Source organism: Sus scrofa, chromosome 6, assembly GCF_054392235.1.
Source record: "Sus scrofa isolate SSC_HxYL_T2T_F1_AM1 chromosome 6, Sscrofa_HxYL_maternal_Yorkshire_Landrace_v2.0, whole genome shotgun sequence".
Lineage (NCBI taxonomy): Eukaryota > Metazoa > Chordata > Mammalia > Artiodactyla > Suidae > Sus > Sus scrofa.
The window spans coordinates 171,771,669-171,784,533 of NC_139388.1; the positions used below are offsets into that span (position 1 = coordinate 171,771,669).

At 53.6% G+C, this 12,865-nt stretch overlaps 1 protein-coding gene across 21 annotated transcripts in view; it reads right to left on the bottom strand.

Annotated features, from left to right (window-relative positions):
* The window catches only part of ST3GAL3 (ST3 beta-galactoside alpha-2,3-sialyltransferase 3), a 231,182-nt gene that overhangs the window by 25,515 nt on the left and 192,802 nt on the right, over positions 1–12,865 (bottom strand). For all 21 annotated transcript variants that reach the window (XR_014804992.1, XR_014804991.1, XR_014804989.1 and 18 more), the window contains 1 exon segment: positions 3,158–3,252. Coding sequence is in view for 17 of the 21 variants with exons in the window: in XM_084958571.1 (XP_084814697.1) it covers positions 3,158–3,252 (95 nt within the window). In the remaining 4 variants the exon portion in view is untranslated.

Sequence of the window (12,865 nt, forward strand, 5' to 3'; positions counted from 1 at the left end):
AGAAAGGAGACGGAGGCAGCAGAGGCGGGCACGCACACCTGTGCCTGGCCCCGGGCCCGAGCCCCAGCACACAGCTCGCTCCTTAGGCTTCCCTGGCCCTCTCCTGGACCTCCCACCTGGCTTTTGGAGGCTCTGCCGTCAGGCCCCAGGGACGGGCATCCCAGCTGTGGGCCTTGCCTGGAAGCTGGGGCATCTCGGTCTCCCCCAGAGACCCCACGCTCCCTTCTGTGCCCCCACCGAGCAGATAACTGGGGGCAAGTGAGGAGACAACCAGTGGAAGAGCCAGCGTGGTCCCCGCCAGCTGCCCAGGTCAGGCCACCCCGCCTCCTTTTCTGATACCTTCCTCCCTCCGACCGGCTGATCTCTAATCCTGTCTTGCCAGGCTGTCTCTACCTCCTTACCTCTTCGAGCCCTGGGGCCCGGCATCTGCCCACCTGCTCTCCGCTCTCAGGCTGCCCCCAGCAAGGGCCCCGGGACCTCTGCGCCTCCGACCTTGTGACCATAACCAGACCCCATCCTCCCAGCCTCTGTCTGGCTTTGGCCACGATGACTGCTCTCTTTTCAAACGCTGGTATAATGCGAGCATTATAATAGAACGGATTATGCTATCAGCTTTGGACTCAAAATTCTGGCTCTGTTGCTTATGAGCTCTGGGACCTTCGACCAACCACTCACTTTCTTTGAGATTTAGTTTCCTCATCTTTGCTGTCTTTCTTTCTCTTCCTTTTTGGGGCTGCACCCGTGGCAGAGGGAGGTGCCCAGGCGAGGGGTCACATTGGAGCTAGAGCGGCCGGCCTGTGCCACAGCCGCAGTAACACAGCATCTGGTTGCCTCTGCGACCTACACCACCGCTCCTGGCCATGCCAGATCCTTAGCCCACTGAGTGAGGGGTCGAACCCGTGTCCTCATGGATAACAGTCGGGTTTGTTACCACTGAGCCCCAAGGGGAACGCCTAGCGCCCCCATCTTTCAAACAATCGTAGTTCCTACTGTGCAGAGTTCTTAGGAAGATAAAAGATAAGGTACACAAAGACCTACAGACAAGGTGAGGTGGCACGACCACAGCAGAGAGCGTCTTAACATCCAGGAAAGGCGGAGCTGCGCATGACTCTACTCTTAGCTGGAGCATCAGAAAACTCCCACGCCTGTTTAAGAAGCCTTGGGCAAGAATGTTCTCTGCAGAACCGTTTGTTAGAGCAAAGTGTTGGAGGCAAAACCTAAATGTCTCCCCAAGTCAAACAGACGAAATGCGCTCTGTGGATACTACAAAGTGGCTACAAAATCAAGGACCCGGAGTTACATGTACGAATACAGACACATTCGCAAAGCATAAGCCAAAACATCAATTTGAAAAATACACACATGCATATATACAATACTGCTGGTAAAGTTCAAAACCGTGCCCAAACCATGCCCCATTTTTAATGGATCTATAAATATGCTGTAGAAATACATAAACTGGCACAGAGGGATAATAACATTGCTACCAGAATATGGGTCTCCTGGGGAAGCAGGGGAATGGAGGGGGAAGGGGGCCATGGAACTCGGATCGTGTCTCAAGTTTTCTGAAGCTGGGTAGGGAGTACATGGGTGCTCATTAGATTGGTCTTTATGCCTTTTTTATATGCTTGAAATATTTCATGTAATAAACGGATGCCTCCAAAATGAAACAACAACCTCGTGATGGTTTTAAAACACGAGGTGGACAACACGGTCAGGTGCAGCCAAGAGGTCAAGTTCGGACTGGAAAGTGCCCTCTGGATCTCTTGGGGGCACCGCGAAGCGGCACTGAAGGGGTGAGGGGAGGAGAGAGTCCTCAGGAGTAAATGGGGAGGGAGAGGAGACGGAGGCTACAGGCCATCTTCCCAGAGGTCAAATGAGAGAAGGGCAAGGAAACAAGCCTTTAAGGGACAGTCTATACTAAGTGTCTTCAGACACACTTTATGGTGCCTTCGGGGGAAGGCCACTGATCCCCTCCTTTCCCACCTCCAATTCCACCTCTGAGGAAAAGCAGATTGCTACTAACTGGCCAAGGTCAAGGACATGGATTGGGGTTTGTTATCTAGGAGGGAACCCGAGCAGAAGCGCCATAAACCATTGGGGGCTCTTTCTTGCTGGCCAGTGGGCTGTGTATTGGCCCTTCCTGCCCCTTGTAGCTTAGTAGGATCAGAATCTCAAGTGAGGATTTAGGAGAAAAGTTAGGCTGCTTGGCTACCGGCAGCCAGGATAAAGGAGTTCTTTGCAGGGTTCAACCCAACCCGCTAGATGCGTTCTTGGAGGTTTAATGGCAAAGCTCCAGCTCAAGAGCCTCCCTTTGCTGGTCGCTGTCTTTTCAGGGAGGGGTGGGCTGGCTGAGTAGAGGGCTTGGACATTCTTGAGTCTTCTGGTCAAATGCTATCACACGTAACAGTTATCTAATCCTGACCACACCTAAACCAATGGTATTCTTCTTTCAATTTAACTGATGAAAAAAACTAGAGCACAGAGAGACGAGTAACTTATCCACAGCAACAGTTAGCAAAGAGATAATACTGGGATCTGGTCCTCTGTCTGACCCTAAAGCCCAAACTCTACCCTGCCATGAAATAGCATGGGTGAGGTCCCTAAGGCAATGGAAGGGGACATTTCTGAGAGTACAAGGGGAAAGGCCAGCCCGAGGACAGGATGAGAAAGGACTGGAGGGGAGGCAAGGTTAAGGTAAGAAACACCAGGAGGGGATGAGGGAGGGGCCTGGGGGTGGTCGTAGGGCACGGAGGGCCTTTATTTTCTCTGGGACTCCCCCCTCAGACCTAGTTCTCTGGCGCCGATGCCTCTGGCACCCTCTTCTGTGACCTCACAGCACTGTGTCCTTCCCTCATCAGAATCCGTACTGTCCTGCCCTCGAGGCACCTGTGTCTGCATTAGACGGGAGCTTTCTGAGGATGGGGACCACGCTGGCTTACTTCCTTGTTGTGTGCCTGGCCCCTGGCAAAGTGGTGGGCTTTGAACATTCCACTAAAGTTAGCAAAAAGGAAGGGCAGGGAAGAGGGGAGAGGCTGATGAGAGGGGTGGATCCCCAGCAGAGACACTTCTGAGGGTATAGCCCTGGCCTGAGGTGCAGGGGCATGGTCCAGGGCATGCGATGTTCATGCAGAGTGGGGCAGGGGTCCCAACATACCTTGACCTTTGATCCCAAAAGGCGGCACAAATTCCCGGATCCTGGCCCACTTTCGGAAGGAGTCATCCAGGAACATGGGTGCTGGTTTGGAGAACCTGGAATATAATGGGGCTGGTGAGGGGTCCCCAGGTGCACTGGGCTGCAGTGCTGGTTGGCTCTTCTGTCCATCCGTCCTGGCTGTGCATCTGCCAGAAGCCACCCTCCACGTTCTGGCACCCCCTTCCCCACCCTGCCTGCTCACTGGGTGGCTGCTGTGTGGGGTCTGCCAGGTCTTGTTCAGCAGAGCCTGGCTTCGGAGCAGCAGGCCTGCCTAGTCCTTATGTGGCCAGTGGGGCGGGGGGGAGAGACAAGATGCACTTAGCAGGGATTACGACGCAGAGCGGGAGGCTCTCTGGCAGGTTATCCAGGCGTGCATCCATCAAACAGTCACTGCTGTCTGCGAACACGGAGAGACCCTGTTCAGCTGAGCAGAAAAACACCCCAAATACAGTCAGAGCAGAGAAGCAGAATTGGGGAGATGGACCACCCAGGGTGAGCAGGAAAGAGAACTCATGGCGAGAGGGCGAAGCAGATGAACAGCCATAGGAGCTAGAGGGTTATTTTTTTTTTTTATGTTTTATTGAAGTATAGTTAATTTATAAGGTTGTGTAATTTCTGCTGTACAACAAAGTGACCCGGTCACTTTGTACAGAGAAAAATCACAGTATCCTGTGGCTGGGAGGAAGGGCCTTGGGGAGGCTTCAGACAAGCAGCAGCCTGAGCACTTTTGCTGGCAGAGAGCGGGGGACAGAGGGGACACTGAGCTCCCCGGGAGGTGGGGGAGGGACATGGGCTTATGGGGAGAGGGAATTTTGGCAGAGAAAGATGGGAGGGAAAGGGGGAGAGGTGGAAGCAAGAGGTGATGCTGAGCTGTGAGGAGAAGAGGCAAGCCTTGCTCTTCCTGGGAAGCTGAGGAGCGGGCAGGGCAGCGGGCACTGCGGGGGATGTGTGCATCGGAGGGATGCCGAAGGAAGCAGGTGCAGAGAGGCAGGAGGAACCGAGCTCTTCAGAGATGCTTGGACAACATGACTTCACTTGGAACCTAGCACCTTGCTTTTGAGGCCTTTTCAGCGCACCCGGCAGCCTGGGCCGAGGCCAGCACCTGGTCACTTACTACAGCAAGTTCGCCTTGCTGTGGGGTCTGCTCAGGGCCTCCCTGGCCGAGAATGAATGTGCGGAGGCCCAGACCTGGGTGGCTGTCTCTGTCTCTGTGTCTTTTCTTTTCTTTTTTTCTTTTGGTGGCGGGAGTCAGGGATCGAAGCCGCACCACCTCCGTGACAATGCCAGCTCCTCAACCTGCTGAGCTGCCGGGGAACTCCTGTCTCTGTTTTTACCAGCCTGAATCAGCCCCACGGACAAACTGAAGACTGGAGGAGAGGCCCGTCCAGCCCAGAAGTCAGAACTCAGGCCTCCCGACGAAACTCAGGCCTCAGCATCCGGTTCTCATCCCCATCACCACTGACCAGCACGAGTACCAAACCCGGGGGGTAACATCGGCAACGGCTCAGAGGTCCAGCATAGGAAAGGTTTTGAAGCGAACTTGAAAGAGGCAGGAAACCGTCCGTGCTGCTCCCTCCCCATCCCTTGCTGCTTGGGAAGAAGCTGTCAGCAGCGGAAGCATGGAAGACCATTCCCGAAGGGCGGCTTTTGCTTCCAGGCTCCAGGGTTGGCGCACCTCTCGGCTGTGTACGGGGGTCACGCACATGCCTCACACCTGGGACACGCTTTCCAAATGCATACATTTGATGTTTTACCAGAGTCCCCAAGTGTCCTGGCCAGAGTCCACAAGGTCCCCGGATAAGCCTCAGGCAAGAACCCTCCTGTGTCAGGACTGAGTTTATGAAAGTTTTGCAGGTTCTCGGTCAGGCTTGGACAGGATTTCTACCTGCTTCTCAATAGGCCATGGATGTCACGTGCCAGCTAAATCTCCTAGAATCTAGCTAAATGGTCCCAACGTATTTTTTTCCTTGTCCTCTCCCTTCCCCCGCAGTTGACTGGAAAGTTCATTATGTTAATTTTTACTTAAAACACTTATTTTTAGTGTTGTTCGTAATATGTGTTAATTTTGGAAAAAAGACAGAGGCACACACACATGCCCGTGCGTACACACACACACACACACACACACACACACACACACGCAAATACCCATAATCCTACAACACAGAGACAATTAACCTGTTGGTATATATATCCATGCCAACAGGTTAATTGTCCCACATTATTTTTTAAATATTTTCCTTTTCTCGGAGTTCCCATCATGGCTCAGTGGTTAACGAATCCGACTAGGAACCATGAGGTTGCGGGTTCGATCCCTGGCCTTGCTCAGTGGGTTAAGGATCTGGTGTTGCTGTGAGCTGTGGTGTAGGTTGCAGACGCGGCTCGGATCCCACGTTACTGTGGCTCTGGTGTAGGCCGGTGGCTACAGCTCCGATTCGACTCCTAGCCTGGAAACCTCCATGTGCCACGGGAGCAGCCCAAGAAATGGCAAAAAGACAAAAAAAAAAAAATTTTCCTTTTCCCATAGTATTTTTTAAATTGTTCCGTAGGCCATGTTTTTCACCTTATAATACTATGAATACATTGCTGTGCAAAGGGACAGAGGAAAAGCCATAAGCTGCTGGTAACACGACAAAAACTGCCCCCTCAAAATCAAATGTATGAGGACACACAAATGAAAAAATCTGTTGAGACCATTCGATTTTCCATTTATACCTCTGAAGCTGATACCCTTGCTCACAGTGATATTAACATAATCATTTGCTTTACCCCAATGCAGCCTCGCGTAGAGGTACCCATGGAAAACACACAGAAGCGTCTCAGCATGAGGATACCAGTGTCACCACTATAACACAATCGTTACTGAGAACAACTTGAAGCTTCTCTGCTATTCTTTTTTGCCTTGGGGTATATACCCCATCAGAGAAGTACAGACAAGTGACCTTGCTATTGCAAAATTATTTTGAAATAATCCTGCTGAGTTTACCTGATAGTCAGATTCATTTGTTTCATTTTGGTTTTGCTTCTTGGACATTGCTTCTCTCTCATTTTAATTAATTCTGTCTTATGCTGATATAAAACTACAGAATTCCAAAATTAAATCCACAAAGCAAGATATATTCAGAGAAGTCAAACCTTCATTTCTGTTTCTGACTCTTGTTACTTTAATTCCCACGTGGGATGCATCTTCATTAGTTTTTATTTTTCCTTCTTTGTTGTTTTTTTGATAGAAAGAAATATATAATATGTATGTGAATTCCTATTCCCTTCTTCTTTTTTTGCTTTTTAGGGTTGCACCTGCAGAATATGGAGGTTCCCAGGCAAGGGGTTGAATCAGACTTGCAACCGCCGGCCTACACCACAGCCACAGCAACATCAGATCCGAGCCTCATCTGCAACCTACACCACAGCTCACAGCAACGGCCGATCCTTAACCCACTGAGCGAGGCCAGGGATAGAACCTGCAACCTCATGGTTCCTAGTTAGTTTCCTCTGCATCACAACGGGAACTCCCCTATTCCCTTCTATATTCTATAAATGGGTAACATATACACGGTTTCACCTTTTGATTTTTTTCACCCTGTAATATATCCTGGTGAGATCACTGCAAAGCAGTTGATAGAATTAGATCCTTGATAACAGCCCATCACAGCTATGTACATATATTATTCAGTCAGTCCCCTGGGGTAGTTCCAGTCTTTTGTAGAGCAGGTTCCACCAACAGTGGTTACAACGAATAACTCCATGCTTAGGTCTTATCTATTTGCCAATCTTTGGGATAGATTCCTAGAAGTGGGTTTGCTGGATCAAAGGGAAAAATGCATATATACTTTTGCCCCATGATGCCAAACTCCCCTCCAACAGGATCATACGATTTCATAATTCCCACCAGCCTCACAAACATGTCCATTTTGCCAGTGTGGCAGGAGAGACTCTCCGTGGGGCTTTCATGTGTGTCTCTTTTACCAGGAGTGGAATTGAACACTGTCTTATACGCGGAAGGGCCATTTGCAGTTCTTCTTCTGTGAACTTTGTTCAGACCTCTTGCCCATTTTTCCAAAGGGTTGTTGGTCTTTTTCTTCTTCCCTCTCAGCTTTATTAAGATACACTTGACGGTAGCTGACACAAACACAGTGTAAGTTCGAGGTGTCGACACAACTGACCTCATGCACACGTATTGCAACACGACCACCAGCACAGCACTAGCCAACCATCTTCTCCTCTCTCTTTTGAAGCTCTTTATATATTAACTATATAAGCCCTCTGTGATACAGTTACAAACATCTCCGTGAGTTTGTTCCCTTGGCTTGTGGTGCTTTCTCCTCACCTCCCTTTTACAAGAAGTGTGTTTTGTTTGTTTGTTTTAAGTGTAGTCAAATGAATCAATCTTTCCACTTACTGCTTGTGGCTTCTGAGTTTTAGTTAGAGTTATAGCTCTTTCCTGGCTAGAATCCCATCCATCTTTTAGGTCTCTCTCACCAGGATGCTGTACCTTCTTGTTCCATGATCTTTTTCTCTCATTCTTAAGGCTCAACCCAATCAGAGATTAATCTAATCCTACATTCATACTTTATATATTCAAAGTGCTGCTAGAACACTCTCTCTCTCTCTCTCTCACATGGGCTGGTTCTACTACGAATTCATGGACTCGAGCCTTGGCTGGATCCTCACCTTTGCTCAGGAGCTATTCCAGACTTCTCCACTCTCCATAAGCGCTCTATCCTTTTCCAAGTTTGAGCCGCTATCTCTTCTTTTCTCTCACTTCACAGACAAAACCAAGCCAAAACCAAGCCTCAGCGTCTTGCACCTTCCCCCCCCACCCCCCCAACGCGGGTCTCTCCATCATGCCACGCAGCCCACCCCTGTTTCCCCCTAAGCATCCAGCAAGCTCAGGACTCCCCTGTGTGAAGGCGAACCCCGCAAGCTTCCCTGACCACGTACTCATGCTATCAATCTCTCTATCCCTTCATGGCAACACTTTGAGAAAGAGCTGTGGGCATTCTGTCTTGATGTCTGCGTCTCCCCTTCACGTGTCGATCTACTGCAATCTGGATTTTACTCCTCTGAGACGAGCCGTGTCCACCGACCACGCACTGCATGCCGCTCCCTGCACAAGCCAGTCCTCATGCACTCACGCGTGAGGCCCTCGGCCGGAAATGCACCGCCTCGCCCTTCCCTGTATTCCTCAACCCTTTCCCTCTCCACGGCTGGGAAATCCAGCCCCCTCCCCTTTTTATGGCCACGCCCACAGCTCGGAAGTTCCCAGGCGAGGGGTGGAATCCGAGCTGCAGCCGAGGCCCATGTCACAGCCACAGCCACACTGGATCGGAGCCCCGTCTGCGACCTATGCTGCAACTTGCAGCAACGCCAGGTCCTGAACCCACTGAGCGAGGTCAGGGATTGACCCTGCATCCTCACGGACACAATGTTTGTTTCTTAACCTGCTGAGCCACAACGGGAACTCCGGAAAATCCCTTCTTAGTGTTTAAGTTCAGATGCTCTTTTCTCAGGACAGCGCTCCTGCCTCCCCCAGGTAGATTTGGGCTCTTCCTCTGGTGTTTCCACTACGCTTGGTTCAGCCCCCCCGGGGTGGGCGGCTCAGTGCCTGCAGAAGCCTCGGAAGCTGAGCCGAGGGCAATACACAACAGGAAATGGGGTGGGGTGACAGTAGAGGTGGTGCATGTGTGTGTTTGTGTTAAGTCTGCAGGCGGTCCAGGCGAACCCCACGCTACACCTGGCAGAGAGTTTGGGGGCTTCTGTCCAGAGACCAGTGTGCCCATTTGGGGGCGTGCCCAGGGCGGAGATGGCCCTTGAGCTGCAGATAACTGGCCAGACCAGCAGGGGTGTGGGATGCCTGACCTGCCTGCCCTGGCCCAGGGGGCAGTGGGGCAGGGTGGGGCAGGCTCCAGCAGACAGGCCCCAACCTGCCGCCAGCTCTGCCGAGAGCCCCAGCACAGAGCCCCAGCACGCGAAGCAGTCTTGGGATCAGGTTTCAGGAGGGTGTGTGTGAGTGCGTGAGAAGGAACTGGGGAAGGAGGAGGCGGAAGTTGCAGCGGATAGAGGAGGGCAGCGTGGGGACTCCGGGCTCTAGGGGGGCACATGCTGAGGGTGGGTCTGACCCCCGTGCCTCTCATAGCAAGGCTGGGGCCCCAGGACCCATGAGGCTGCCCTGCCCACAGACCTAGAAACTAAGAGAGGACGATGACTCGGCATGATGCCAGTCTGCCAGCCAGGATGGGCAATCCAGGACCCCCCTCCCCCGGCCCCAATGGGACCTCCCAGCTCAGTGAATGCCCAGCAGTGTGGCTGAGGTGCAGCGTAGAAGGCGAATGTCCCCAGTTCTGGTTCCTCCACTCAAACCACGTCCTGAGACCCGCCTGGAACATCAAGCCTGCACCCAGAGGCCAGCAAGAAAGCTAACTGGGAGGGGAGCAGGTCTTTGTGGGCACCCACAGACCCCGAGCAGCGTCCTCCTCCCAGCTCCCACCGACCCAGCTGCACAAAGAGCCTCCAGATGTGGGTGTGCGGCACTGGGGCAACACACAGCTTCAGCTCTCCACCTGTGCCTGTTTGGTTGGATGGCCAGCCTTCCAGCCACTTTCTGTAACACGTGCGAAGAGCCAAGCAGCCCCAGAGGCAAAGAGAAGGCAGAGCCCAGTCGTGGATCCAGAGACCGGGGCCAGAGCACACGGCCTGCCAGATTCAGCCAGAGGCTTTGGCCCAGAAAGAGGGACTGTCATTTGATGGGGTGAAAGCCAAATGCCACATACTTCCTGGAACCAGCTGGGGAGGGGGTGGGGTGGACAAAGCCGAGGGACACCCATTTCCCAGATAATACCCGGTCTTGTCTGGGATCTCGCTGAGGCGGCCCCCCCCATAAATGGCCTTACACAGCAGGGCCTTGCTATACGTCCAAGCAGGCGAGGTAGACGCTTCGTCAGTGCTTTGCCCGGCTTACGTCTTGCTGCCACTTCTCTGGCTGACCCACCTGCATGGCTCCCACGGGAGAGATGCGTCTGAGGAGAAAGGGGGGCCTATGTCCTGAGAGAAGCGGCAAAGGGGACAAACAGCAGGTACCAGCAACAAGTGCGGTTCCAAGCACGGGCACCCAGCGCCTGCCTCCGATCCGGTGCAGGACCCGATGGAGCTGGAGCACGTGGCCTAGCGACGGGCCCACTGGGCGCCAGGTCCCGCGCTGAGTGCTGGCTGGGGACCTGACATAAGCCAGCTGTGGCCCTGTCCTTCAGGAGCTTGTGGGAGACACAGGTAAACAAATAACCGTAAGAAAATAAGTCTTCGCATCTTGTGTTTTGGAATAGCGAGGGGTGTAAAGCTCTCAGGCCGACCGAGGGGTATGGCAAAATCTTGAAGGAGGTGATGACAACACCAAGCTGAGGAGTTCCCATCGTGGCACAGGGGAGATGAACCCAACTAGGAACCATGAGGTTGCAAGTTCGATCCCTGGCCTCGCTCAGCGGGTTACAGATTTGGCGTTGCATTGAGCTGTGGTGTAGGTCACAGACGTGACTCGGATCCTGCGTTGCTGTGGCTCTGGTGTAGGCTGGCAGCTGCAGCTCCGATTCGACCCCTAGCCTGGGAACCTCCATGTGACGCAGGTGTGGCCCTAAAAAAAGCCAAAAAAAAAAAAAAGTCAAGGAGAGAGACTGCTGAGGCTGCCAAGGGAAGGGGGCTTCTGCCTGGCCCCTCACCCAGGGACCCACCCTCTAGTCCCACCCAGGCAGGTGCAACAAGGGGCGAGGAGGGGGTGAGAGGGCCAGTGCATTCTGACGGGGTGTAAACGTAAGGCAGCTGAGCTGCGAGCTCTGCTCAGAGGGAAAAGGCCAGGGCAGGGCACGCAGCAGCACCGCCACGGTTGGCCTGGTGCCCTGGGGCTGTGTCATGACGAATTTCAAGCTGGATCATCACCGGTAACTTGGGGCACTCAGTTCATGCTTCTTCTTGTTGGCACCTTGCACTGGATCTCTACATGCCTTTTCCTCTTCTTCTGAAAGGCAGCTCACTTTGCATTCCACATGGTCCTAGCCGAGCTGACCCCGCCACTGCTGCTGGGATGGGCACATGGCCCAGGCTGGCCAGTCCAGATACTTCACTCCTCCGATCCGCCGTAACTGGCTCAACGGTGGGCACCGGACCCAAGTGGGATGAATCAACTTCTTCTTGGGGATTTAATAGGAGGCCCCTGCGGGATACGGGAGTCTGGCTTTTTCCTCTGAGACAGGGAGCTGTAGAGACCACGTAAGCCTTGGAGTTCCCTCACGGTGCAGCAGGTGAAGGGTCCGGCGTTGTCAGGAATGTCCATGTGCCATGGGGCAGCTCCCCTGACCCTCCAAAAAAAGACCAGGTAAGCCTAGAACAGGGCGTGTGCCAACTGTGCCCAGGAGCTTGCTGCCTGTTTTTATAAATCAAGGTTTATTAAAACACAGCCACACGCATTCATTTGCTGAATGTCTGCGGTTGTTGGAATGCGACCACAGAGGACGTATGGCCTGCAAAGCTGAAAATATTTATTATATGGACCTTAAAAAAATAAAATAACATCTGCCGCTTCTGGGCCTGGAACTGCTGGAGCCGAATTCTGTGGTTACGCAGAGAAGCTGTCTTAGAACAAACCCAGAGGGGAACGGAGCCAGGATGCGGGGAGAGAGATGCTGAGTGAGTCCTGGTTCAGGCGGCCCCGAGTGTTCAGCCCTGAAACCACTCCATTTCCTTTCGGCTTCAACTAGTTTGATGGGAGTTTCTACAACTACAACAGCTACCAGAGGCTACATTTAAGCTCTTAATCTGGTTCACGAAGCCCCACGACCTGACGCCCCTGGGCTGCCCTCCCCACCTCAGACCCCTCCAGCATCTCCTCCCTTTCTCTAAGTTCCAGCCCCATCCAGCTACTCACAGATTCTAGAACCTGCCAGGCTCTTTAATGCCTCCACGCCTTTGCACTTGCTGTCCCCTTCGCCTCAAACGCTCTCCCCCTCCTCACTCAGGCTGAATTTCGGCTCCTTCTTCAGCCCGTCTCCAGCGTCTCTGCCTTCCCTGAGCCACATGGGCTGAGGGAGCCTCTCCAGGCCCTCACTGCTCTTGGTGCACCCTCCTGGCACCGGCTGCCCACTCCTGTGCCTGTTCCACCCCAGCACAAGGCAGGATGCGGTGGGTGCTCAGGGAAGGGCCGCTGGTGGGACGTGGGAGACGCGCGCGGGGTGGCAGCCTTAACGGCGCGGCTCTTCCTGGACCCAGCTGTCCTCACCTGGGGAGGTCCGAGGGCTGCCCTGGGTGGCTCCTCGAGACACTCTGATCTCCCTGCTCCAAAGGCTCCCAGGGACGTCGCCACTGATTCCCAGCAAACCCTCCTGGCCTGAATCACTGCCAGCGGCTGCCCCTCTGCCTGCTGAGGGGCTCTGGCCCCATCTGCGTCCAGACAGGCTGGAGCCACACGCATGACATATATGACAGGCAGGGAGGCCTGCGCTGAAGGAGGCGAGGAGCGGCTGAGCTGGAGGCCCTCAAGGGGGCAGTGCCCGGGCTGCTGCTGACAGGGCTCCCTCGGACTCTGCTGACAGCCTCTACCCGTGTGGACAAAGGAGGAAGGGAAGGGGCCCGACGTCCTGGGACGGGGAGCGAAGGGTGTGGAGGTGAGGACAGGAGCTGCTAGAG